Genomic DNA, 27989 nt, shown 5'->3' on the forward strand with positions numbered 1-27989 from the left:
GCTTCTGTCCCCCGGGCTAGGGCTCTGTCCTGACCTGCCCCTTGGCTGACTGTGGGACCCCTCTGAACCTCAGTCTCTTCTTCCATCCAGTGGGCCCCCAGCTCCAAATCTGGCAGGGCTGCTCACGGGGGGAAAGGGCAGACTGGGTCATCCAGCATGTTGAGGGGCACATGTTGAGAGGTGAGGACTCACTCTCCTGCTCCCAGACTGGGGTGGCCTCCCCCTCAGGGTTCACACAGCCCACTGTACAGGTGGGCAAACCGAGGCCCAGAGGGAGCAGCCACTCCTCCCACCCAGATCACATAGTGATAGAAGCAGGGGTGGCAGCCCCCATAAATGCTTCCTCCCCGTGTCCCCACCCATTTCCCAGGGGCTGACTTCTCGGCAGAGCTTAGGGGTGTCGGCCCCCCGGGGGCTGTGAGCCCAGCAAGGGGCAGCCTCAAAGCCAAAGGATGGGGTGGACCAGGTGTGGAACCCGAGGACTCCACAGGAAACAGAAAGGAAGGCCTGCCACCGGAAGCTGCCCCCTTACCTCCAGGCCTTACCTGCCCAGGTGCAGCTCAGATGCCCACAGGTGCAGGTGGGAACTCCACCAACTCCCTCACCCACAGCACTGGGGTGAGTCTGAGGGATGCGTGGGCCGCAGACAGGAGAAACCAGCTCCCTGGGCTCTGTGAGCCTTACACCGGCGTCGCCCTACCCGCTGGCCTGGCCGTACCCTCCCCACGCAGGTGAAATCCAAGAACTCCAGGCCCTGGGGCTGTTCACACTGTTTATTTGCGTCTCTGGGAAAGTCAAGAACATTGGGGCCTCATCACACATTGAAAGCAGAGCGGGCAGCAAGGGCACTTCAGCGGAGGCTCACAGCTCGAGGACTCAGGTGGAGTCGAGGAGGAAGGGGGTGTTCCATGGCCACTGCTCAGGGTCACCTCAGAGAGGGCCTCTCATCCCAGCCACCCAGGGGCAGAGCCGAGATGGGGACCCAGGCTGAGGTCCAGGGCGGCCCCTGCACCCACCCTGCTGAGGTGGGAGGCGGCCTGGGCCCTGGGCACCAGGCTGCAGGTCCCTAGGGGAGGGGCCGAGATGGGGCCTGGTCATCCACAGCCCACACGAGAGGGCCTGTGAGCATGTGCACTAATGTGCCTCTGGGGACGAGTGTGGCTGCAACCAGGGAGATGTGTCTGTACATCTAGGTGTCAGCTGCCCCCAGGAGGGGAGCCCCTCGCCCCTCACCGCTTCCAGTGAGAGGGGGGCAGGCGCACATCAGGCTGGGAAGCAAATGGGGGTCTCCAGCTGCAACCCAGGGGAAGCTCCCTGTCCCAGGTGGTGTTCCCCCCTCCACTGCCCAGAATGAGCCAAGCCCAGCAGAGCTGGCGGTGGGCCTGATCTCTGGGGTACGGGTGGGGAGACCCAGGACCCTGGTCCAAGCAGGCTGGAGAAGGGTCCAGGCCAGGGGCAGTCCCCCAGGGTCCCTGAATTAGCACCAGGAGGAAGGAGGGCCCAGAGGGGGTGGGAGCTCAGGACATAAAGGGGCTCACGTGGCCCTGCCTTGTTCAGGAGGCAGCTCGAAGACCCCCGGCCCAGCCCGGCCAGAAGACAGCACAGCGGTCACGCCCCTCCTGAGTGGGTGGCATATCCTCAGGGCTCCCCCTTCCCAGGTTGCATCGTCCACTGGCTGCGCCCACATAGAGCATTGGGGGGAGGGGCACATCAGGCTGGGGTGTCCAGCGGGGCCCGTACTCCATTCCAAGACCTCGAGCTTGGGCTCCCCAAAGAGGCACAGCCTCAGCCCAACTGCCCGAGATCTGGACCCAGCGCCTTGGCCAGGGAACGCCCCCCCACTTCCAGAGGCTGAGCGGAGACAGAGCAGGCCCCCAGAACCCCTGGCTCCCGGGACCCCTCTCCGGCAGGGTGTCCCCTCAGGGACCTCATTGGAGGTGGCAGGAAGGCACAGGCAGGAGGCCCAGAGGGAGGTGGGCTGGCCTGGGGCTGCTTGGAGGCTCCAGGTCACACCAGCCAGGACCGCTGTGGGCAAGAGCCGCATCTGTGGAGCTGCCGTGACATGGGGGGGCCCTCGTTTGGGGAGAAGCGGGTGTGTCCGTGTCTCTCCTACCAGGCGTGGGTACACGGCTCAGTGGTTTAGGGTGTGTGGGGGGGTGACGGGAGGGGGGAACCCCTGTCCCTCTCTTTCCGGTGAAAGAAAACTCAGAAGGAACGTGTGAAGACACAGCATGTCCTGGGCCCGTGACTGTGGGTGGAGGGTGGACGGGCGCCAGGAGGGCCGGGCCGTGTGGGTGTCTGGTGTGGAGGGTGGGGCCGGGGTCTGGGGGTCCGGGTGGGTCACATAATGGAGCAGCATTTGCAGCGCTGCTTCTTCATGTCGAGGTCCTGGGGGTCGCTGGCAGGGGCCTCGAGCCCCACCTGGTTCTCTTCCCTGGAGCCCTCGGTGGCAGGGGGCTCGGCCGCACTGCCGTTGGGCGGGGCGGGCTCCTTGGGCTCGGCCGCGTCCTCAATGACCACCAGCTCTGCGGTGATGGTGTCCTGCAAGCCCAGCACCTTCTGGGTCTCAGCCTCATCCTCCACATTCTGGTAGCCCATGAAGATCATGGTGACCGGGGGCTCCTGGCCTGGCTGGATGCCAGGAGGGCCTGACGTGGCCTCGCCGGGCTGGGCCTGAACTCCAGTGATCTCCCGCCTGGACGGCGTGGTCCGGACTGCCTCCTCCGACGGCCCCCGGGGCTCTGCTGACCCGGCCGCAGACCCTGCCTCGCTCAGCGTGACCTCGTCCGCCTTGTGGATGAGTTCGTCCACCTCAGAGGAGCTCAGCGGGTGAATCCCATTCTCCGCCGTGCCGTCCACGGCGTGGACCACTGGCATGTGGGGGGAGAGAAGGAGAGAGTGAGCTGGTTCCCAGACAGGAGGGGAGGCCTGGCAAGGCTAAGAGCCACCTCTAGGCTCAAGGGGAATCATAAACTAAATTACACCTTTGGAACCAATTGACAATCAAAGCTCCTACGGGAATCTGTGGGCACAGGCAAATTGGTGCACAGAGGAAAATGTATAGGCACAAAAGCATGTTAGAAACCAACATGAATTGGTTCATGAATGAACCAAATGAATCGGGATTTTATTGTCTCGCAGTTTGAAGCATTTCCCTATTCCCCAGTCAACTTGCTCCCAGGTGATTACCTTGCAAAGTAGGTCTGTTTTTTTCCGTCGCAAAGACGGAGAAAATGGAGTTCAGAGAAGGGTAGCTAACGAGCCCCACGTCACACAGCCGGCTGCGGCCGGACCCTGCTCTTTCTACCGGTCTAGGCATTCCTTTCATGAGGACTTGCGGGGATTCTGATTTCCTCCTTCCTTGAGCTCATGTGGACGATCTTGAATTAAAGTTTAGTTCATTCACCCGTCTTTCCTGTTTTCTAGTCAATGCCCCAAAGGCTATACATTTTCCTCTGAGCTCTGTTTCGGCTGCAGTTCATGGATTACTTTATGTCATTCTGTTTCAAGTGTAAATATCTTATAATTTCCATTTTGACTGATTGCCTCTTTAAGCCAAGATTTATTTAGAAGAGCGTTTTTCAATTTGGGGGAGCGGGGGACTGTGGTCCAGGAAAACAGAGTGTAAGACACAACCTTGTAACAGGACATGGTCACTTTCCGAAAATGCTCCACCCTTGTTTGAAAAGAATGTGTATTCTCCACTGGGCAGAGTTTTATGTGTGCAGTCAAGCTTGCTAAGTGTATTTTCCAATCTCTCCGGCTTTTGTCCCCCGTGTCCCGCTGATGTGTCATTTTCTAACCTGTGTTACAGTCTCTGAGGACCGGACTTCGGCAGCCGGGAGGAGTCCCAGCTGTGGTCTGATGCCAGCCTCAGATCACAGCCCTTCTAGAAACACAGCTGCCCAGCTGCTCAGCATGGAGGGAGGGACACACTGGACACCCCGGGGACTCGCCTCCTCCCAGGCCAAGGTTTAGGCTTGGCCAGCCTCTGGCTTCTGGCCAGAAGGAAAGTGCTTTCCACTCTCAGTTTCCAAATCCCTGGGGAGGGGCGTCCATGCATCAAGGCCTTGCAGTGACTTTGGGCTCGAGGCCCAGAGGGTGGGGTGTGCCCAGGTCACACAGACCCAAGCTAGGTATTTCCCACTGGCCACTGCCCCAGGGTAGGAATCCGAGCCCTTGGTTGCCATGGAAACGGATCACCTTCCCATTGCTAAGCAACAGAGTCCAGTCTGGCAGGTCCTGAATCCCCAGGGGTTGGGCCAGGCAGGGCTCAGCGGCCAAGGTGAGGACCTTCTGTGAGCACAGACATCTCTGCTCCTTGGCCCTGTGCGATCTCACCCTTGTCCAGGAGATGGGGCAGCTGGGACGTGCCCGGGAACCACACAGCCCGTGAGAGCTGGAGCTGGGATTCTACTTGGGTCGATGCCCCCAAATTACAGCAGAGCTGGGCTGTGACAAGACCCCTTTGATAGCATCCTGGGTATCCCAGAGGCCTGAAGCTCTAAGAACACGGGGCTTTGGGAATCAAAACCACAGTGAGATACCACTTCACACCCACTAGGATGGCAATAATAATAACAACAATTTAAAAATGGTCAATGATGAGGGTTGTTGAGGATGTGGAGAAACTGGAACCCTAACGCACGGCTGGTGGGAAAGTAAAATGGTGCAGCCACTGTGGAAAACACCCCAGCAGTTCCTCAGATGGTTAAACCTAGAGTCCCCACGTGACCCAGCAGTTCCGTGCCTAGGTATCACCCGAGAGAAGCGAAGACATACGCCCCCACGAAAACTTGTACAGCATAAAACCGAAAGGTGGAAACATTCCAAACATCCATCAGCTGATGACTCGATAAACAAAATGGGGTCCATCCATACGCTGGAATATTACTCGGCCATAAAATATAAACATGGATGAACGCTGAAAACGTAACGCTCGATAAGAGTGGCCAGACATAAAAGGCCACACGGTGTGTGATTCCATAGACGGCAAAGGTCCGGAACAGGCAAATCCACGGATGGAGAGTGGATTCGTGCTTGCCGTGGTGGGGATGGGGCAGGGGTGGGGCTTCTATTTGGGGAACAGAAACGTTCCGGGATCAGCTCACGAGGGTGTACAACATGGTGAATATTCCAAAACCCACTGAGCTGTATACTGAATGGTACGGGTGTCCTGCATCCTCTCTCTCCAAATTCCATAGCCTCATGAGGGCAGCATGTACAGACTCACTAATGGACCCTGAGGCTGAGCGGTGCTAATTCTATACTTGACTCAAGGGACCAGCTCTGGGGACCCCATGTCCTGAAGAAAGCAAATGTTTGCCTTGACTTCAAATGTACTTTTAACATCTTCTTAAAATGTTATCTTTACTAGGGTAGGTTTGCCTCTATCCCTGGCATCACAGCAAACGTTGCCCCAAATTTCCCCTCCCCGGTCAGGTCATGCCGAAAGTAAACAAAAGTTTAAGTGCCAAGATGTTTACGAGATGGCTGTCTAAATTCTGACAGATTTCACAGTTTAAAGGAAAGTTCTCCTTAGTTAAAAAAAAAAAAAAAGTGAATTTTACGTTCTGTGAATTATATAGAGAGAGGCAGGCACTCAGGAGCTTCTGCAGAAGGCTGCCCTCTCCTGCCGTTCCCAGCTTCCTTGTGGGTATTTCCCACAGCCTGCTCCCCTCCCAGCCGCTAGAGGGAACCCTAAAAACCAAACCAGATCTCAGCACCGTGGCCCCTGCCACCCCCGCCAAGGCTCACCATCCCCCTCCACACTCCGCATCAGCCGCATGGGCTCCTCTCGATTCCCCAGCCCAGCAAACTCCATCCCACCTCAGGGCCTTTGCACATGCTGTGTCCTCACCAGGCGCACTGCTCCCCCACGCCCACTGTGCCCCTTCTCACCTCCTCTGCCCCCTCCCCGCACTGCTGGACCCTCACTCGGCCCCCTCCGCACCTCTGGGGTTTTTTTTTTTTTTTGTAGCCTTTACTACAACAGTAACTATTTAAATGAGTTATCTGTGAAATCGGGGTTGAAGGGCTGGGCCCTCTGGCCGGGAAGCACCCAGGACAGCAGGCGCCACTCAGGATGGGCCCCCCCAGCCCAGCCTGGCGCTGGCCACGCCTCCAGGTGGGTCCTTGGATGGAGGGAGGACTGGGCCTCAGGCTCTGGCGGGGCGGTGGCGGGGCGGGGGAGGGGCGCGTACCTTTGGTCTCGTCCTCGTAGACCTTGATGCCCTGAGGGAGGCGCTCCCGGGGGAGCACGGTGGTGCTGGACAGCACCCGGGTCTCCCCTGTCACCTTGTCCTTCTCCACCGTGATCTCCACCGAGTACATGGCTGGCACGAGAGGCACGGGTCACGCCGCGGCCCACCTGCCCATGTGCCCCCCGCCGGGCTGCAGCGAAGCCAGGAAGGGGAGCCGGCAGCGCACAGCCAAGCAGCAGGTGCCCTCGACGCGGCCCCCCCCAGCTCAGCGTCCTTCCCTAGCTCCCCAGTCCCGTGGGCGAGGGGTCTGAATTCCTGTGCTGGTGATCCGAGGACACCCCGGCCACCCCGCCCCGTCTGCAAAGTCTTGAACTGTCCCAGTGACTCAGGGGCGTCCCTGGCCCACTCCAGCCAGGGCTGGAACGCGGGTGAGCAAGCTCGCGCCCCACAATGTTCTGGACTGCCGCGTTCTCTGTGCTGCACGTCTAAGTCGACTACTGATATATCTGTATTCTCATCTGCTCCACTGTGCAGAGGGGATGATTCCCTCTGGACGCGAATGCAGTCACAACCCGTTAAGGCCATCGCTCAACAGCCAGCATCTGACCCCGTTGTGCAGACATCGTCTGCCTGGGGTCCCCAGCCCTCCTCCATGAAGGGGCCCACATCACCACGGCCAAGACCCCTCCCAACCTGCCCCTCCCAGATCCTCCCATTTCTCACAAGGACACCTCCGTTCTCCCTCCTCCCTCTCTCACCACTCCCACACCCCCTCCTCGGTCCATCTGCAAATTCCTGGGTGCTGCCTTGAGGACTCCCAGAACCCGCCCACTTTTCGTGCCTCCGCAGCCCCTGCGCGGGGGGGGGGGGGGGGGGGGAGAAGAGCTGCATCCGCCCCCACCATTCCCCAGCCCTCCCCCATCTCCCCACTGTCCCCCACAGTCCTCCTGGACCATCTGCCCCACCATTTCTTCCTTCATCCCTTCCCTTCATCCCCCCACCATCCTTCCCCCTCCCCGCCATGCCTACCACTTCCCCCCACCATCCCTCGCCATCATCCCCCCATCCCCCACACAACAACCCGCCATCCTCCACCATTTACGCCCCACCTTCACGCCCCCCCCACCCCTCCCGGACCCCCGCCGTCCCCTCCGCCCTGTCTCCCTCCCGCCGCCGCCCACGGCCTGTTCTCCCCGAAGCCGCCAGGGGCCGCCTGTGAGAACGCAGCGGGGCGCGTCCCTGCTCTGCCAGCCGCCCTGAGGGCTCACACGCCACCCCCCACCCCCACGCCTGGCCCCGCATGGCCTGACCCGCCCCGTCCCCTCCTCGCCCTCATCTCCTCCCCCTCCCCGCCTCACTCCGGCTGCTCCAACCAGCACTGGCCTCCGCGCGGTCCTACCCACCCGCCAGGCGCAGTGCTGTCCCAGAGCCTTTGCACTGGCGGTGCGCCCTCCTGGTGTGACCTCCGCCCCACCTGCATGCCTCGCGCCCTCACTTCGAGTCCTTGTTCAAATGTCACCTCCTAAGTTAGGCCTCCCCTGAGTCCTTTAATTCAAATTGTCCCCTCTCCAGCTCCCCGTGCTCTGCTGTATCCTCTCTGTAAGTTAACCATGCAGGCTCTCACTCCCGTCAGAACCCCTGCTCTCCTGGCTGCGTCTCTCCTGCCTGGCTCACAGCAGGTGCTCAGCAAGCATCATAGAATGAATAAGTGGGTGAAGGATGCTCTGTAATCCCACATCCCTCTGAAGCCTGACACCCCACCATCAGACATACAGTTGGGCAGGTTGTGCACTGCTCAAGGTCACCGGCTGGGGGCCTCTGGCTTTGCTCTTGGGCAGGGCTGCTCTAACTGGCACACCCCCTTCTGTCGGCCACCCCCGGTGTCATCACGCCCTGGTCTTCACTGCCCCCCTTGGTTCTGTGCCTCCAAACTAACTTCGGGGACAGCAGCAACAAGGTTCTGCCGTTCGTCCTGACTTCTGCTCACTCTTGTTACTGGGTTTGTGCTGGGCCCTGGGCACGAGGTCACTACAATCCCCCCCCCAACCCGGTGCCAGCCGTCATGTGATCAAGCAGGGATGTGAACCTGACCTTGTAGAGCGCTGAGCACTAATTCGGACTGCCCTGCTTGGTTACTTCCAGGGACAGGGTGCTCACTCCCTCTCCCAAGGTGGGCCGACGGTGATGAAGGAGGGAAGGTTTGCAGTGAGCGTGCGAGCCTGTGCCCGCCTCCCTCCTCCCGGGTCCCAGGAGCGAGCGGCAAGGTTGGGGGATGGAAGCCAGGAGGGGCATCAGGTTAGAAACGCCATGCGAGGGGGCCCATCTTCTCGGGGAAGCTGAGCTGGCTTGTGACGGATGTGCCAAAGCAGAGGGGGCGCCCGGCCCCACCCAGGCTCAGAGCTGCGGCCTTGGTCCAGCCACCCACCCATAACCACAGCCCCCACCAGGTACTGCTGAGGGCGCGTCTGCATCCGACCTGGACCCCTGACCTGGACCCCCAGGCCCCCCAGGGCTGACACTCAGCCCAGGACAGTGGCTGGACATGGGTCTGAGCCTGGGGCCAACCCACCGGCCTTCATCATGGTGGAGCCTTCAACCGTCCTCAGGGGGGTGTTGGAGATTCGCTTCTCTGCTCGGGGGGCAAAAGGGAGAGAGAGAGACAGATTCAGATGAGAAAACACACAGATTCCCCCCCCCCTGCAAGACATGTGGACACCCCCCGGATACATGGACTCCCACCAGGCACGCGGACACGCTCAGGCATGTGGAGACACCTCCAGACACTGAGACCACCCTCCCACACACTCACCCAGATACCTGGATCCTCCCCCTAACACGTGCATGCAGCTGGACCCCTCCGCACATGTGTGCATGCCCAGAACCCCCGAACACACATGGGATCGCTCCCCCCAAAGAAAACACACTTCAGCCCCACAGTCCGTTGCCCATCTCTTTGACCCAAATGATTTTCACAAAATCCCTGAGAAGCCTGCATGGATTCTTTTTTTTTAATTATTAATTTTTAATTCCACAGTAAGACAAGGAGACAGTCTCTCCTCATGAATAATTAACTCATGACAAATCAGGCCAAAGACACTTCTGGCTACCACCTCCAATCCTGGCTGGTGGCGCTCTTTCCATGCCTTTGCACACAGAAATAGAGACGCTCAATATATATTTTAAAATATAACATGTTAAAGAAATTTAATATACTTAGTAATATAGTTAATAAACTGTTACAGCTAACTGTATGTATTTAAATGTCATGTGAACATGTGAAGTGTTTGTAGATGTGTACACTATATACCTGTAATAAATCGGGGGGGGGGCTTTTTTCTTTGTTTCCTGGACGGCAGTCTTCTGCACCTGTGTGTGTGGGACCACTGTCTTTTTATTTTATTTTACATTTTGTTTTATTTATTTTTTACGGCTGTGCCACGCAGCTTGCAGGGTCTTAGTTCCCTGACCAGGGACTGAACCCGGGCTCCATCAGTGAAAGTGCTGAGTCCTAAACACTGGACCGCCAGGGAAGTCCCAGGACCCTTGTCGTTTTAAATAGCGCACTGTCTCCAGGACAGCCAGGACCCTGGTGTCTCAGCCCCACCAATCCAGTTTTACAGATGCGAAAACTGAAGCCCACCCACCTGCCCTGGAGCCCAGAGCAAGTGGGTGTGGAACAGGGGCAGGGCCGGCCAAGGGCAGGCACCCCGCGTGGACAGGATGGACCCACCCCAGGGCTAAGACCTCAGCCAGACACGCCCCGGCAAAGCCAGTTTCCTCACCTGTAACACAGGTGCTGCAGCAGCCCCACCCAGGGATGTTGTGAAAATTCGATGAACTGATATTAAGGGGCACTGGGCCGGCTCAAAGTCGGGGCTCGCTGAGAACAATGACAATGCGAGTCATTGTGCTATTATTTTTACTTTTTAGCAACAATAGCACCTTAGTCACCCTCCCCTGCCTGCCATCCCCCATCTGGCCAGCAGAGGGCGCCGGGGCTCGGCCCGCCCCTTCCCGAAGACGTACCTTTGGGCGTGCCCACCGGGGCCTGCAAAAAAGAACGGAGAGGTCAGGGGTGCCGGCGCCCCCTCCCACATGACCAGTGTCCCACCTGCCGAGGCCGGAGCCTGGGGAGGGCCTGGCTGAGAGGTGACCCCATCACAGGGGCTGTCTCCTCCTGGACCGATCCCCCAGACAGCCAGAAAGGTCCCAGCCTGCTCAGAAGCCTCCCGGGGCTCCCAGAGCTCCCAGAACAAAGTCCAACCCTTCCTGGTGAGCCCCAGGGCTTGTGCCAGCGGAGACCTACCCACCGGCCTCTCCTGCCTCCTCCCATCCCTGGCCAGCGTCCCTGGTCTCCTCGCTGTTACATGAGCAGTGTCCCTCCGCTTCGAAGGCCCTTCCTGGATTTCCACTTGGCTGGCTGCTCGCTCAGCCCCCTGACCACCCAACCTAAAGGTGGCTCCCCGACCCCATCCTGGACTGTCCCTCAGGTTACCATGTTACTTACCTAGCCAGGAGGTGGGCATCGTGAGGGCAGAGACCACTCCAGCACGCAGTCTGTGCTCAATCAACCTCACGGAAAACCCCCTCTCGAGTCCGAGCCTGGAGAACTCCTACTCAACCTTCAAAACCCATCTCTGGGAAGCCTGCCCAGCCCTCCCATGAATCAGACACCTCACTGGGGACTCCACAGCAGCCCATGCTCCCCCACAATAGGTCCGACCACCTTCCTGTGCTTGCAGTTGCCTGATCATGCCCGTCTGCCCACTCAGCAACAGCTCAGGGAGGCCAGGGCCTGGGTCTACGTCCTCTTGGTCTGCCCCAACCAAGCCTTGGGAAACAGTGAGGGTAGGTCTGTAGGCTCCAGACTGAAGCTATCAGAGCAGCAGCTGGAGAAGGACTGGGGCACACAGCAGGGATGTCTCCCCAGCTGCAGCTCATCTGGGGTGGGGGTAACAAGGGTGGATGGGGGCAGAGGAGGCGTGTCCCACAGCCCCGAGTCCTGAAGACAACAAAGGTGGTTGGGAGACTTCTACATTTGCCTTAACACACTGTGGCAACCACGAGCTCGGGGTCCAGAGTTCCAGGGTCTGGTTTCACCTGAACCTGGTTGGATGTCACACCCGGGAATCAATGGCTGAGCCCAGGAGAGACCACTCCTCAGCTGTGCGGCCTTGAGCCAGTCTCTCAACCCCTCTGGGCCTCAGTCTTTCATTTTTTTATTTTATTTTTTCTGGCTGCACTACGTGGCATGCGGGATCTTAGTTCCCTGACCAGGGATCAAACCCGTGCCCCCTGCAGTGGAAGCGCTGCACTGGACCGCCAGGGAATTCCCCGGGCCTCAGTCTTTGCCTTCCATCTAATGGGGACGCTGCTCGCACCTGAAAGGGCTGTTGTGGGGATTAGACAGGTGATGCCTGCTGTGCTCACGAACGTGAGAAAGATGCCAAGCAGGGAAAGACCCTTTACCCGTGAAATGCTGGTTTTCCACTGACTCACTGACCCCCCCAGGACGCCCCCGCACGGCAGGGAAACCGAGGCCCAGGGAGGCAAAGCAAAGCATGCTGGTCACGCAGCTGGGAAGTGGCCAGGCTGGGATCTGGATGCGCCACTGGCCACAGCCCCAGAGGCGGCGAGGGCGTCTGGATCTGGGCCAGCAGGGCGGCGCCCCGGGAACCTCTTACCTGCTGAGAATTCAGCACAGCCTCGGCCCTCTGGTCCTCCTGGGCGGGGCGTGGGGCCGGGGCGGGGGCGGGGGTACGGGCAGGGCTCGGGGCTGCCGGGCTCTCCTTGGCGGCAGCCGGCAGCGCATCCGCGTTCTCCAGCTCCTCGATCTCCTGCTCCAGCCTGGGGAGGGCGCACGAGGTGAACACCCTGCCGGGCACTTACGGTGCCTAGCACCGCCCGGCACATCCCAGAAGGGCTTCCTTAACTTGGATGTTTTCTAACGACCTTGAGAGGTGTTCTCCTTCCCGCGCATGGCAGGGGAAATGGAGTCCTGGAGCAGTGCCAGCAGGCCGCAGAGCGGGGACCCGAACCCAGGGGCCGGCTGGTCCCTGGATCCCTGCACCGCCCGTGCCACTGCTTACTCCTGTTTTTGCTTCCAACAGACTCTCCTTTTTCCCACTCAAATACATTTATTTTTACAGGAATCTTCATCTCTCCAGGGAAACTGGAAAAACCATGTTACTTTCCAAGTATTAGAAGATAATGGTGCACATAAACCCAGTGAAAACAAGACAGGCATATTCAATCCCGCCTGAAGTGTCACCTGCCTGAGCCTTTGGGCTGCAGACGTCAAAGGCACTCAGCACCCGGGGTCACGTTCTCCTTGAAGACTCAGGACAGACCGCGGGTGAGTCTGCAGCCCCCTAACAAAGTGAGCCCAGGCTGGCAGGCTGGACACAGCTGGGGTCAGCCTGGAGGGCTTCCAGGAGGAGGTGTCCAGTGGGGACACTGAGCAGGCAAAATGCAGGTGATGGAACCACCCGAGGAGTGGGTTGCCCTGTCAGGAAGAAAGCCAAGGCCCCCGAAAGCCAGCCACACAGTAGGGCTCAAGGGCAGGCCCTACCCTGGCACAGGGCTGTACCCAGCAGGGTGGGAGGGGCAGGAGACCACCTGGCCCAGCCCCCGGTGGCCGGTGATTCCCATCCACCTTCCATCCCACTCGTAAGAGCCTTCGGCCTGCTCAGTCCCTACCATCGCTCCCGGGCCCATTTCAGCCCCGCCTCCATCTGGGCACACAGGTCACAGGTGGGAAAACTGAGGCCTGGGGAAGGGACTCCCAGCCAATACTCTCCCACTTTCTTCCAGATGAAACACATCCAGACAGGATCCCAAGGTCCCCACTGCGGGGCCCGCCTCAGCGTCCGCTGGCTGGCGGGCTGGCCCATGCCTCTAGGGCCTTCCCTGGCCCAGCGGACACTGGAATTTTGGCTGTCACTTCCCTCCGCATGACCCCGCTGCCCCGGGAGCTGAGCCTGGGCCGCCGGCCTGCCTGCCCGGAAACTCCTCCGGGCCTTTTGTCCCAGCCCAGGGCGATGGTCACTTTCCCCGGCCTGCCCCCTCCCCCGGCTTCCTGCAGGCCCAGCTGCAGTGCCTCCGCGGCTCCATCAGCGCCGGGAAGAGCCAGCTGGGCTGGCGCCAGGAAGCCCAGGGGGAGGCCGCATCTCCCACGCTCAGAGATGCACCGTCGCCCTGCCTCCTCACGCCCCGCTGCGGGGTGGAGAGGAGGAGGGGTCACACAGGCAGCACACCCCCCTTCCCCGAGCCTGGGTGGGAGGCTCCTCCCACAGCGCCCCCTCCACCTGGGCACAGGGGCCCGCGGGTGGATCCCACTCCTTGGGCATCTCACCGAGCCCTCCGCGGCTGCCGTGGCCCCACCCACCTGGAGATGGATTCTTCCAGCAGTCGCGCCTTCTGCTCGTCCTCCTGCATCTGTCTCCTCATGTCCTCGTCCCCCTCCGAGGCTGAGGACGGCGTCCCCGCCAGCAGCCAGCGTTCCCGCAGCGCCTTGGACTGGGACAGTGGGGACCAAGGTCAAAGTCAGGGTCGAGGCTGGGGTCAGGTTGAGGTGGCGGTCAGGGTCAGGTTAGGGTCTGAGTCAGGACTGGGATCAGAATAGGGGTCACCTCAGCCTTCCTGCCCCCCTGCTCCGGCCAAGGCCGGGGTCCCTGGACGCTGCCGCCCCCTCCCCGGCCGAGGCTCCGCCCGGACCTTCAGGTGCTGCAGCTGCCGCCGGTCGTCCTCCAGCTGCCGGCGCCTGTTCTCGATCTCCGCCTGCCTCCGCCGCTTCTCCTGCCAGACGGACCACGCAGTCAGGGCGGGCGTGGGGCGCGGAGACCCCACAAACGCCCAGTCTTTGCCCACACGGATCCCACTTTTTCTGTAAATGGCATCCCACTGGCCCCCCCACCTATGCCCCAGACTGTGCCATCTACCTGCCCCCCTCCTGTCCCCCTCCACCTCCCCGCAGCTTGTCCCCCCACCTCCCCCCCCCCATGCGAGCACAGTCTCTCCCCTGCAGGTGGGCTGTCCAGGGGCTCTGAGAGGGCTCTCGGCCTAAGAGTCCACATTCTGAGGACTAAGGGGATCTCGACATTTTCATTTTGTGGGGAAGTACCAGCAGGCACTCAAGTTTCCCAATCCACACTGGAGTTCTGCGTCCTGGAGCCCCAGGCTGGGTGTGGGGAGCCCCTGAGACCCCAGGTCCCCCCAGCCTGCCCCCACTGGCCACACCATCCTCGGGACCAGGAAAAACTCACTGCAATGGCCTGGAGCCGCTCCTGCTGGGACGTGGTCTCTGCCACCAGGACCCTGGGGGGACAGAAAAGGTCAAGTGAGGTAGGGGGTCCACCCCAACCCTGCTTTTGGCAGATCCAGTTCCAATCCCCACCCTGTGTCTTCCTGCTGGGTGAGCCAGAGTTTCCCATCCGCGGCATAGGGCCGTTACCCACCCCCCTCAGAGGTACCAGCCTCCTCTCCCTGCAGCCTTTTTTTTTTTTTTTTTAAGTCTTTATTGAATTTGTTACAATATTGCTTCTGTTTTATGTTTTGGTTTTTTGGCCCGGAGGTAAGTGGGATCTTAGTTCCCCAACCAGGGATGGGACCCTCACCCCCTGCATCGTGTTGACTTAAAAATATATATATGCACAATGTGAGAGTTGCGAGTTTTGGTTTTTTTTTTTTCTTCCCGGACCGGGGCACGAACCCGTGTTCCCTGCATCGGCAGGCGGACTCTCAACCACTGCGCCACCAGGGAAGCCCGTGAATTAAGTTGTATTGGGGGCAAAATGAGGACTGCAGCCCGGGAGACAGAGCTTCAGATAACTCTGAGAAACGGCTCCGAGGAGGCGAGGGGGGAAGCCAGGACATCTAGGAGTTTTGCAACAAGGGCAGGTAGTCGGGAACGTCAAAAGATTATAGTTAATTACAGAAAGCCAGGACTTCCCTGGTGACACAGTGGTTAAGAACCCACCTGCCAATGCAAGGGTCACGGGTTCAAGCCCTGGTCCAGGAAGATCCCACATGCTGCAGAGCAACTCAGCCTGTGCACCGCAACTACTGAGCCCGCGCTCCGCAACAAGAGAAGCCACCTCAATGAGAAGCCCGCGCACCGCGATGAAGAGTAGCTGCTCCCGCAACTAGAGAAAGCCCGCGCGCAGCAACGAAGACCCAACGCAGCCAAAGATAAATTTTAAAAAAACCTACGTGTCATAAAATAACCTTTAAAAAAATAAAAGATAAAGAAAATCAGATATCTCAAGTTAAGGAATTCAGCGCTTTTCCATGTATGGGAAGATGCAACAGTCTGGGCTCACTGAAACCATTCCTTTGATGTGCACCTCAGCTCTCTGGGGCCAGTATCCTGCCACATCCTGAGTTTCCTCAGGGCTCACCGCAGGGAGCGGCTGCAGTCTGACGGCTGCTAGATGGCAGGTATTCTTTTTAGCCCTGAGTTTCCTGAGGGCTCACCGGCTCACGCTGGAGGGCTGCAATCGTTGATGACTGTGACATCCTTTGTTTATTGATATGGCAGGAAATATTCCATTTATACATATTCCATTCCATTGGTAAATATTCCACTTATCAGTTGGAAGAGGGAGTCCCAACCGCCGGACCACCAGGGAAGTCCCCTCCAAGCAGCCTTATTCCCGCATTAATTCCTCCCAACAAACCCTCCTGCCACCCCTTGGGGCAGGGCCAAGGGACATGAGGAGTGAGGCCCAGTCTAGAGACCTAGGAAGGGCATTGAAGCTGGGCTTCTGAGGATTCATAGGAGTTCCCTGGGAATCAAAGCCTGGAGAAGAGTGTCTCAGGAAGAGCAGTATCACCTTTCTGCTCAGACGGAGAGCCTGACCGAGACCGCCCCCTCCTCAGCCTCAGCATTCTCCAGCCCTGGGAGGGACACTTGGGGGAGGAAGGACCCTGAAGCCCCACCCCACAACCTTTGGCCGGCAAAGTCCTCGATGCTGTCCTGGGATTTCTGGCGCTTCTCACACTCGCCTCACCTGGAGTCTCCCAGGACTCCAAAAGGCCCAGAGACAGCTGTAAGCCTCCCAAAAACACACAGCAAAAAAGCAGCAAAGCTGAAATTCAACCCCAGGCTCCCTTCTCATCCCATCCACGTTTTGTTTGTTTGATTTTTTTGCTGCGCCGCACAGCTCGCGGGACCTTAGCTCCCTGACCATGAATTGAACCTGGACCCTGGCAGTGAAAGTGCTGAGTCCTAACCACCGGACCACCGGGGAATTGCCCCATCCATGTGCAGTTTTAGCCTTAAACTGGTATGCAGTAGGAGCTGGATAAATGTCAGGTGCCCTTAAAGGGACAGGACCTCACGCTGTTGAGGCTCTGGGGCCTTCTGTGGGGGCACGGGGCCAGCAGGAGGCCCAGGACCTGGAGGATGAGTCATCCCTGCTCTCCTGCATCCCCCCTCCCCACCTGGTGGGGGAAGAGGAGCTTTCAGAACCTGACACTTCCCTTCCCAGTCTCCGGTCTGGAAGCTGCACACAGTAGGTGCAGTGAAATGACTGGACCCCTGAAGCCCAGAACATCCTCTCCAACGGGCCTCAGAATAACCTCACGCGTCCAGGGCCACTGTGACAATGCAAAAGGCGGGTGGGGGGCGGAGGGTCTTGAGCCCAAGCGGGGGGCTTTGGGACCGTCCGCCTCAAATCCCCAGTGACCACAGGGCCACTCTTGGACGCCCCGTCTCATGGGCGAGGGCCTGGCGGGCACGAAGGGGTTCTGAGCATGGGAGCCACAACCCCCCACCTGTCCCCCCATTTGCCCCGAGCCCCTTATCTTCACGGGCACGGCAGGCACTGAAATTACAGACCGTGTTTGGGCCCCACCCACTCCTTGGCCTTGTATCAGGGCCACCCCGAGGCCTCCACAGACCCTGTGGGTCTGGCCTCGGTTTCTCCATCAGCACACCCCAGCTCCGGACGCTCCTGTATGTCTCCCGCCCGCTGTGGCTCGGAAGGGAAACAGGCCCCAAGTCGCAGAGCGCTCGGGGTCTACCCCGACCCAAGCCCCCGCCCCTGCCCTCCCCCCCCACCCCCCGCCGGGCGGCTGCCAGGTGGACATCCATCCCGGGCTGCAGTGCCCCAGCCGCCCGCCCCACTAGGGTTCGGTGGTTTCCTGGCCTTGCTGAGACCGGTGAAGTCATCAGGCTCCCACGCCCCAGCCAGGTGACCCCACTCAGCTCCTCCCTCCCGAGGAGGCACCTCCTCCCCTCCCAGGGGCCCAGCAGTACCAGCTGCACCCTCTGCAGTTTCCCCCGTCCTTCCTCAGGGAGGCTGGGTTCAGCTGGGTGGAGTTCAAGAAAGGCTTGATCCAGCTATCTGACTCAGTTGCCCTTCCTGAAGGGCCAGGCCAGCTGGATTTCTGGGTCTGCCCCTTCACCCTGTGTGACGCCGGCAGGGTGCCACCCCCTGAGCTCCCCACACAGGCCTGTTTCCTCAACTCTTGCAGACGCCACACTTCCCACCCCAGCCCAGGCCTCCACCATCACCTGCCACCTCCCTGCCCCCCTGACAGCCCACAGCCAGAGGCAGCTTCTCCAAATGAGAATCCAAACCGGTCGCTCTCCTGCTCTCAAGCCCCCCAGGCTCCCACCACCCTTTGCAAAACACCACAAGGCCCAGCCCACACCCACTTCCCTGCTCTGGCGCCCTCCACTCTCCCTCCCGCTCACTCTGTTCCAGCCACCAGGACCTGCTGGCTGTGCCTGCCCTGCACCAAGTTCATCCCTACCTCAGGGCCTTTGCACTTGATGTTCCCTCTGCCTGCTACACGCTTCCCATAGCTGGAAACTGAGGCCCACAGAGGGCGAGTCACTTGCCCAAAGTCACACAGCTAGGAAGTGAGAGCTGGGATTCAAACTACAACTGCCCAGCTCCAGGCCACACCACAGGGCTTCCCCTTTCCTAGCCCCAGCGCGGCCTCCAGGGACCCACTCAAGCAGGAGGCAGAGTTGGGGGAGGGGGCATAGCAGCTGAGACCCTAGTGCAAATAGGGCCATGGCGGGCAGAGTTACCAAGCCGCCTAATGCCGGGTCCCCACCCTGACAGGCAGGTGGCCATTCGGGCCAGACACAGGGACACAGGGATGGCTGTGAGGTCAGCTTTCCAGGTTGGAGACAAGGCGGGCAGTGTCCTCGCTAGGGCGGCCAGTCCCTGCCGGGCCAAGCGAGGGCAGGGGAAGGTCAGGCGGACACACGAAGGAGAGGCGCCGGACCAGGCAGAGAATTTCTATCCCTCCCCATCCGCCCGGCTGTCTCAGCCCAGACAGCCCGAGGGGCGCAGGCTATGAGCCCCACTCAGGTGCCCTTCCCCGGGCCTGGGGGCGCCAGAGCCGCCCCGGGCGCGGCCGCCGCCTCTAGTGATGGATGGCTGGGCCCACGGGAGGCGGTCGCCCTGGCAACCGCGCCATCCCCATGGCAACGCCAAGGCCTGCAGGCGCGCGGGGGTGGGGCCGGCGCCAAGCATCTCCAGTCCCCAGCCCTGCGCTGGGGGCCTGAGGGGCTTCCGGCCTCGGGCGTCAGGGGCTGCCTAAACAGGGTGGGACTTGGATGGATAACAGGGTCTCCCCGACCCCTGCTGCAGCGGGGAGGGCTCCCCGTTCTGGTTTTAGGTGCGTCTGCCCAGGGAGGGGCTTCTACCCGGGAAGGGTCTGAACCCGCCCTCGGTGTGAGGCAGCCAAGGTCAAGCGAAAATAATGTTCAGCATCATAAATCCGAAAAGTAAAACAAAATAGGACGATGGAACCCTAATAAAACAGCAATACAATAGGAACACCTTCCCCAGCGCTAACCATCTTCCGCGGGCGGGTCTCAGCCCCACTTTACAGAAGGGAAAACTGAGTCTGGGGAGGAGCGGGGTCTGTACACATTTGCTAAGCGTCCAATCTCCTGAAGATCCTGTGAGGCACGTGGGATAATTATGGCTGTTTTATCAGTGAATGGACTAAAGCATCTAAATGGTGAAGTGAGGACCTGGACCCAGGCAGGGTCGGGCACACGGAGCGCAGGGTCTCCCTGAGGTCTGGCGCGGGTAGGGGTGGTCAGTGGGATGGTTGAGATGCTCACTTGGGCTCAGTGAGGGAAGCAGAGGCCAGATTACAAAAGATTTTACAAGCTGGGCGCAGAAGCTGAATTTTGGCTAAAACGCATGGGGAGGGTTTAGCGCAGCATGGCGGCTGCCTCCGCTGGCTGTGTGACCCGGGGCAAGCCACGAGCGTCTCTGAGCCTGCACCGGCTCCTCTGGGCAATGGGCCGCAGCTCGCAGCTGCTGGTGGAGGGACATGCCCTCCGTCAGGACGCCCACCATCAGCAGGCGCAGGTGTCTGGTCCTTGCGCGATTATTTTTATGGCGCATGGAGAAAATTCTGGGCTCGAGCAGCCTTGTGGGCGGCTCAGGACTCGGCGAGGGCGTCGGCTGGGAGCGCGTGAGATAATCCTGCTCCAGGAGATGAGCTAATGAGACCCAAACCCAGCGAGCCAGGCAGAGCCCTCAGCGTTTCGGGCGTTTATTTTTTAAAGGCCCAGAGAGGTTACACAACCGGCTCAAGGTCACCCAGCGGGCAGGAGGGATTGGGGGGGGGGGCGGGAGGTGGGAGGCCGGTGTGTGTGTGGGTGACACTTGTCTTTCCAGAGCCCACTCCTGGGCAGCTCCAGCAGGAATGAGGGGGTCCCAGCCCAGACAGGCGAGGAGCCCAGCGCTGGAACATTCCTGTGCTGATTGAAAGAAAACAGCTGACAACGACCTTGGCCACAGGTGGGGGGGGTGGGGGAGAGGCAGAGTCACGCGGTGCCGGGTGTGGGGGGTGAGAGGGAGCCCAGCGGCCCCTTCCCCCATTGGGTGGGGGATGGAGTGGGGGGAGGCTGGTTCCCAGCCCCAGACTGGGTTCCTCCTAAGCGCCAGCACCTTCCTCGCTCCAGACCCTCCCGCAGTCCTGTCACCCTGAGTGAACCTCAGCCTCTCAGCACGCAGTTCAAGCCCCTGTGTTTGTCCCTCACCCTTCCCCAGTTCCCTGCCTTCCCCTTTCTCTCCTCCACGTCCAATCTCAGCTGAAACACAGCTGCCTCTTTCAGGAAGCCTTCCTAGGTCTCTCCCCTCATCAGGAAGGAATTCCCCTTCTCGAAGCCCCTCAGCACTCAGCACGAGTGGGCCCCCGGGAACACGGCTGTCATTGGTGAGGTGAACAGCCCATGAGGCATGGCTTTCTAGAAGCTTCAAGGCAGGGAGACATCTCCACCCCCATGGTGGGGACCAAGGTTGGAGCAGGTCCCAGACCCAGGGGAGCAAATCTGTTGCCTATTAACCTGGGATGGGGAGGGGTGAGCTGGACCCTGCCCTGGGCCCTCACAGCAGGATGGGGCAGCAGGGAATGAATGCGGGCCCTTCTCCGGCTTCAGGCAAATCCAGCAGCAGAGACCAGCCCCAAAGTCCCAACGTCCCTCCCACCCCTCACTCGGCTGCTCCCACCACCTCAAACATTCCAGGCACGATCCCACCTCAGGGCCTTTGCACTGACCGTGTCCCCGGGCCTGGGGCACCTCTCTGCCAGGTCTCCAAGGGGCTCACTGACTCCCTCGGGCCTGTCTTCAGATGTCACCTCCTCACTCAGGCCTCCTCTGACCCTAATTAACCCCAGTACCTCCCAACACCGCCCCCTAGCCCTCACCATCAGGAAACACCTAATCATTTAACTTATTTTGTTGATTTCTCCACAATGACAGTGACTGTCTCTTTTGTCCCTGCCGTGTCCCCAGCAGCTGGTATACAGCAAGTACTCAATAAATGTCCACTGGGCCAGCACATCAATTATGGTCCTTCCATTTCCAGTGGACGAACCCACCTAAGGGTTCCCCATCCTTGTCACATTCCTGCCACCCCCAGGGACCATCTGTACTGTGATCACTTCCTTTTTTTAAAGAAACTCACTGTCACATCTTACATTTATCTAAAACAGGACCTGGGCGCCTCACATCCAAGAAAGGACAGAGGACAAGCCCCAACCACCTCGGACGTGACTTACAAATTAATATATAAAGCGACCCAAATGCCCATCAACGGATGACGGATAGACACAATGTGGTCCCTCCACACATGGGAGCACCACTCAGCCCTGAAAACGGGCGAAGCCCTGACACTCGCTACAACGTGATGGACCCTGAGAACACGATGCTCAGTGAGAGAAGCCAGACACAGAAGGACACACAGTGTGTGATTCCACTAATGGGAAACATCCAGAACAGGCAAATCCCCAGGGACAGAGTGGATTCGTGGTTGTCAGGGGCTGGGGGGGGGGGGGGGGTGGGGAGTGACTGCTGACGGGGACGGGGTTTTCTGGGGCTGATGGAACGTTCTGGAATTAGCAATGATGGCTGTACAACTCTGAATGTCCTGAAAAACACTGAATTGTACACTTTAAATAGGTGAATTGTGTGGTGTGTGAATGATATCTCAGAAAAGCTGGTAAGAATAAAGATATACATAGATACAGCAGAAATGCTGGCCCTCTCACCAAGGGCCTTGCTGGGGCCAGAGCTGGGGTCCTGCCCACCCCACGGGGGATTGTAAGGCCCTGCCAGCCATGCCCTGAGGCTCTCCAGGGTCAGAAGGATCTGAACACAAACTGACCTGGTCATCACCTGCCCGCTCCCTGACAAGTGTTACCAGAAGCCTCCCGCCAAGCCAGCTGCCCTCCCCCCACCGCCCAGGCTGGGCTCCCAGGCCTGCCCTCACTCTGGTCCTCGTGTGTCTTGCCCACCACGGGGCTTGGCTTGGGCTTCGCCTCCCAGTACCTGTCCCAGTCCAGACTGGTCCAGTGATGGGCTCTGACTTGCCCTGAGTTTCTGCTTGAAACCTGTCTGGCAGGAGACAGACGCCACAGCCCAGTTCTCCACTCCTCAGGCACCATGACCTCCACCCAGCCATCTCGTGCCGCATGGAGACCCCTCTGAAGCATGGCCAGGGTGCACTCTAGCCTCCCAGCACATGCAGGGGCTGGGCCATCTTGCCCTGACCAGGACACCGTCCCTGTGGGCAGCTCTGACCACCACAAAGTTCTGAAGTCAGCGGACGCCGACCCAGACATCAGGTCCTGCCACCCCTCCCCCGGCTCTCGCTTTTCTCCCCAAGTTGCTCACACTGTCCCTGTCCAGGCTGAGGTCTGACTTGCTTCTCCCTGCTCTGGACCCTCTGCTGCCAGAACCTCTTTCTGGTGCCTGGGTAAGAACCTCACTCCTCCCCTGCTCAGATACCATCCATGGCTCCCTGGGGCTCCCCAGCTGGGCACTGTAGGCCCAGAAGGACCTGGCCCCAAGAGCACAAACCAAAGAACACTGCCTTCTCCCAACACATTTCCCACCTCTGGTCCTTTGCACAGACCAGTCTCTCCACCAGGAACACCCTTCTGCCTGCCTGGGTAAGCCCTTAAATATATTTCTCAGAAAAGGTCCATGACAGAATGGACAGGAAACCTTCCCCACACCTCAGAGAAGACCCTCCATGGGCTCCTCCAGACCCAGACCCCTCTGATCCTGCACAGGACTAGGGTGATCAGCAGGGTCTGTTTCTTTTCTTTTCTTTTTTTTTTTTTTGCGGTACGCGGGCCTCTCACCGCTGCGGCCTCTCCCGTTGCGGAGCCCAGGCTCCGGACGCGCAGGCTCAGCGGCCGTGGCTCACGGGCCCAGCCGCTCCGCGGCACGGGGGATCTTCCCGGACCGGGGCACGAACCCGTGTCCCCTGCATCGGCAAGCGGACTCTCAACCACTGCGCCACCAGGGAAGCCCAGGGAGTGTTTCTTAAAGGAACAGAGGAGGAAATTCCCTTGTGGGACAGTGGTTAGGACTCGGCCTTTTCACTGCTGGGCCCCAGGTTTGATCCCTGGTCGAGGAACTAAGATCCTGCAAGCTGTACGTTGTGGCCAAAACCAACCAACCAACCAAACAAACAAACAAAAACCCAAAACAGATGACAGGCTTCCTGGGTAGAGACAGGATGGAGGGAATAGGGTCCCAGACTTGGAAAAAGGTGACGTGATACTCTTTAAGAAAATCAACCCATTTTCCTGCATCAAAGCCCGAAGCCCTTGAAGATGGGCCCTCCCCATGGGGCTGGGACAGAGCTGTGAGTGGTCCTTACAGGGCCCGATCCCTACAGCACCCACCCTCCCCTAGCTGCACCCCACCCAGGAGGGGCCTGGGTGGGCTCGTGTCTCCATTCACCAGATGAGAAAAGTGAGGCCCAGAGAAGGGGGGTGGTATGACCGAGGCCCATGGGGGGTGAGAAACCCCCTTTCCATGCCCCACTCCAAAGTCAGCAGTCACAGAAGGGGTCCCTGGGGTGGATGCAAGGGCAGATGGCCCCTGGAGCCCAGACCACAACAAAGGCCACCTTCTGTGTAGCCCAGCCAGCCAACCAGGCTGAAAAGCCGATGTCAGGATACCTGGGAGCCCCACAGCCCACAGCCCCCGGATACAGGAATGTGCAAAGACCCCCTCCCCAGCCTTCCCTGGCACCTAAGAGGATGGCCCAGGAGCAAATGCCAACATCACCCCTTTCTGGCTGTGTGGCCTCAGGCATGTCGCGTCACCTCTCTGTGCCTCAGTTTCCCCACCTCACAGGGCTGCTATAAGGACCAAGTATGTCCCCATGGACAAAGCACTCAGAACAGGGCCTGGTATACAGCAAGCGCTCAATGACTGTTAAGTAAAGAAATCACACCTGCACATCTCAGACCACCTTCCCGCATTCCTGCCACCACCTCTAGTATCAGCTGCCTGTCCCTTCCCTTCAAATCCACTCACTGTTTAAATCCAACCCCTTTGTTTTCAAAGGCAACAAAGTCACATCGTTACCCAGACTGAGAAAACCAGAAGCCACTACCACACACATCAGAGTAAAAACATAAAAAAAAAAAAAAAAAAAAATAGATACACGATGAAAAGAAAAACTTGTTATTAAGTTCAATTATCACTGGGTACTGCTGCCTTTTAACTGGTTCTGCTTCTCATTAAAGGGAGATTCGCAAGTGTGAAAGCAGCGTTAAGAACCCACTTAGCACCCAGTGGAGACGTTCTCCTTGAAACTGTCCAGGCCTCAGGGCGGTCAGGGCTCTGGGAAGGTCCCGACCCAACTCTGCTCTCCTGCTCTGCTCTCCTGCTCCGTCCCGGGGTCTGAGCCTTCCCCTCACCCGGGAGAGGGGTTTGGACATCTGAGGTGGCTGCTCCCAGCTAAAATATCTTTATTTACCAGCCGGGGCCTGAGGGTCCCAGAGGAGAAGCACCTCACCCTCACGTGGGCCACACAGCAAATCCTCCCCATAGCACATGCACCCAGCTCCGGATCCCCCACCCAGGCCCCACCCTTGTCCCACCTTCAGAGCACCACCCAGCGCCCACGCGGCCTGCCTCGTAAGAATCCTTTCATTCTTAAGTTAATGAAAATTCGTTTAATCCTTAAATTAACGAAAAATTGTCAGAGTCGTAAACGTCTCTTTAAAAGAAACTTTCCAGCACCACCATAAGCCGCCACCATCTCCCGCGATGGCAAAATCCATGGAAACGGAAGGAGGTGGACGATTGCGTCCTAGCGGCTGCTGCCTCCGCGCCTGGAGCCTGCTCTGCCCTCGTGGAGAAGGACGGAGAGCCTGGGCAGGTGTTCACGTAGGGCGGCACCAGATGGAGCCTCTCCCCACCCATCGTCACCCCGGAGTGCTGGGGACTGGAGATCTCGCACGGCTATTTAGGCGGTTAACGCCAAGTCCTGTCCCACGCCTGCACCCAGAAAAGCCAGCGACCTGCCTAACGGTGGACCCACAGCACCATATCTGACCCATGACCAAGAAGGCCTGGGGGCAGGGCAGCAAGCACCCGGGGGCCCTCCGTGTGCTGTGTGACCATGGGCCAGCAGCTGCCCCTCTCTGGGCCTCCATAACCTCATCGAGAATGAAAGGGGGGCTCGAAAGGAAACAATGGGGTCCATCCGGAATATCTCACCCCTCTGCTCTGAGTGGGCGTTTCCTCCCTCTTCACCCCTCCTCCCCCAGGCAGCCCCCTCCCCGGGGCCACACCCTGCCTAGGGCCTGCTGTGGGCAGGCCCACAGGCTCCCCTTGGGCCCCAAGAGCAGATAAACAAGTGAGGGGAACGCAGCAGACTGGTCTGGGCCCCGGCTCCCCTGAGCCCCTGGCTGGGCTCCCGGGGCCGGGCTGGGCCTTTGTCTGGGTTTTCAAAAGCAGAGGACATAGGGTGTCGCCTTCCTGGGAGGGGGGCAGGCAGGAGGCAGTGGCTCCCACCCAGCTGAGGGTGTGGCGGGTCACGGGTGAATCCCTGGAGGAAAGTTGCAGGCTCAGAAAACACACCCAGTGGGAAGGGCAGAGGAGCCGGGCCGGGTGGGCTGGCTGGACCTCCACGTCCGGCCCCAGGCAGGGTGGGGACCCGGCCCACAGTGGGGCAGCTGCTGGCCCTGGGACAGGGTAGGTGGGCTGCGGGACACCAGACACCCCCTTCCCAGCCCCCTGCCCACGTAAACGTACCCCACAACCTCCCTGCATCCACCTGTGGGAGTGGGGGTGTGGGGGGATGCCCTGACGCCAGGAAGAGACGACCTGCGTGGGAAGCGACCAGGCACACTCACTGGGCACCTCCTGGTGCAGGACCGGCTGCCCGGCAGCTCCTCACCCAAGCCCCCAGACCCAGGCTGCCCACCGCATTCGCACGGGGGCCAGCGGGCTCTTGGCTACATCATTTGGGGCCCCACCTCGGGGGACACTTTCCCCAGGAAGACATGAGACCCAAGCTCCCCTGCTGGAAAGCACCTGGTCCTCTGGTCTCACACACATCCCAGACCCGGAAGCCTGGAGAAAAGCCCCCTACAAGCCGGGACTTCGGGCGGGTGGATCCCCGCCTTAGCAGGGGCTCCGGACAGCACTTGAGGCCCTTGGGGAGGGCAGCCAGGCGAGGGAGGACCGGCCGGTGCGCATGCAGGGTGCAGGGCACGGCGAGCTCAGGCTGGGGGTGGGGGAGTGAGCTCACGGCCGGCCGGGGCAGTGGGGAGGGTCGCCCCATCGCCCCAAGTGGACGAGGGCCTGCCCCGGGGGCGCGGGCCGAGCGCGGGCGGAGACACAGCGCATCCCCTCCCCACCCGCGCGCGCGTCCCGGGCCGCCCCCAGCCGCTGCCGCCCGAGTCCCCAGGAACCCGTGGGCCGCCGGGGCCGAATCGTGGGGAGGCCTGGGTCGGGCACGACCCAGCCCGAGTCCCTCCCGGGCTGAGCGGGGATCCCGGAAGCCCCGTGTCACCTCCCTGCCCGCGCGGTGGCGGCGGGAGTGGGGGCCTCAGCCTCCCCGGCGCCCCCGGCCCGAGCGCGTTACTCACTCCATCTCCCCGCCGAGGTCCGTGGGTCCGCGAGGCCGGGCGGCGGGGGCGCGCGGGGAGTACCGGCGGGCCGGCGGGCTAAGGCCTGGCGGCCTGGGCAGAACGGCGCGGGGGCGGCTGCACCGGCACGGGCATCGCCCCGCGCGCGGCTGTTTATTGTCCGCGCGGCGGCGGGCGCTGGGGGTGGGCTGGGCGCGCGCGCCGCCGCCGCCGCGTTTCGCTCGCGCCCCCTCCCGCCGGCTCCCGCCTCCCGCCGCCGCCCGCCTGCGCCTCCTGCCGGCCGCCGCCGCCGCCGCCGCGCCCCGGTCGCCAGGCGTCTGCCCGCCCGGCCCGCCGGAACCTCCGGCCGCTCCGACCCATTCATTCCATCTCGGCGCGGGGCTGATTCTCCGGCCGAGCCAGTCCGGAGTCGGCCTGGGACGCAGCCTGGCCGCCATCCATCCCACCCCTGCCCGGCTCCTGGTCCGGAGGGTGAGCGAATGGGGACAAATAGCCCGGGGGAAGTCCAGGAGGCCGCTCCGAGGACCACGGCCCTACTGCGGGCGGAAGGACCCGCAGACTGCCTGCGGGAGTAACTGGGGAAGAGCATCAGGGTAGCGGGCACTGCAAGCGCAAAAGGCCGGCGGTGGGACCGAGCCAGGCCCGTTTGACGAGAAATAATCATAATAGAGCAATTGCTGGTCTTCTGAGCAGTGGCTGGGCTCTGGGGACGGCCCTACAGTTGGATGAGGGTTAAGGAATTGAATCTGCTCCCACGGGGCAAACAGGCCTGCGTGCTCAGAGTGAGAGGGGTCCGTAGAGGGGGCAGGGAGAACTTAGACTTTGTCTTGAGGGCACTGGGGAGCCACAGCAGAGTTTAGAGCAGGAGAGGGGTCACCCCGGTTTATGTTTGTGAAGGCCGCTCGAGCTGCCAGGTGGGGAGTGGATGAAAAGGGGCTAAGGGGGCGGGGGGGGCTTGGGGGCCAGAAAAGGCTGAACTGGGGCCCCCAGGGACATGGCAGAGGCTGGACCAGCGTGAGAACCAGGTGGATTCTGCATGGATCTTGAAGGGGGAGGCTGCAGGATTGCTGCGGGATGGGATGAGGGATGGCAGGCATCAGGGTTCCCCTCTCCAGCCTGAGCTCCTAGAAGGACATGCGGACATGAACGGGGCCTGGGAGATGACAAAGGGGCCTTGGTCGGGCAGCTGGATGCCCAGGTTGGAGTTTGGGGTCAGGCCCAGCCTGGGCTAGACGGGGGGCTCCCCAGGGTGGGGAGCAGGTTCAGGCAGCAGAAAGAGCCGACTCGCTCCCCTGCCATCCCCTCGATTCCCTGTAGTCCATCTTGGATCCTTCATCTGTGCAGACCCCACAGAGCAGGAGGGAGGCAGGAGCTGTCCCCACCAACGTGTTCTTAGAA

At 60.4% G+C, this 27989-nt stretch overlaps 1 protein-coding gene across 3 annotated transcripts; it reads right to left on the reverse strand.

The window, feature by feature from the left end:
• Positions 1-758: 758 nt before the first annotated feature.
• Positions 759-27043, reverse strand: PALM (paralemmin). 3 transcript variants are annotated; one of them, XM_067734544.1, is made up of 9 exons: positions 26592-27043; positions 14468-14519; positions 13920-14000; positions 13591-13721; positions 11888-12050; positions 10230-10251; positions 8773-8832; positions 6204-6335; positions 759-2870 (listed from the first exon to the last, which is right to left on the reverse strand). In XM_067734544.1, exons 1-9 carry the CDS (start codon positions 27026-27028, stop codon positions 2341-2343), a joined length of 1608 nt encoding a protein of 535 aa, XP_067590645.1. In that variant the 5' UTR covers positions 27029-27043; the 3' UTR covers positions 759-2340. The 3 variants fall into 3 exon arrangements, with proteins under 3 accessions (XP_067590645.1, XP_067590646.1, XP_067590647.1); XM_067734545.1 differs by lacking the exon at positions 6204-6335; XM_067734546.1 differs by lacking the exons at positions 6204-6335; positions 8773-8832.
• Positions 27044-27989: the final 946 nt, after the last annotated feature.

The sequence above is a fragment of the Pseudorca crassidens genome, chromosome 3 (genome assembly GCF_039906515.1).
Source record: "Pseudorca crassidens isolate mPseCra1 chromosome 3, mPseCra1.hap1, whole genome shotgun sequence".
Taxonomy (NCBI): Eukaryota; Metazoa; Chordata; class Mammalia; order Artiodactyla; family Delphinidae; genus Pseudorca; species Pseudorca crassidens.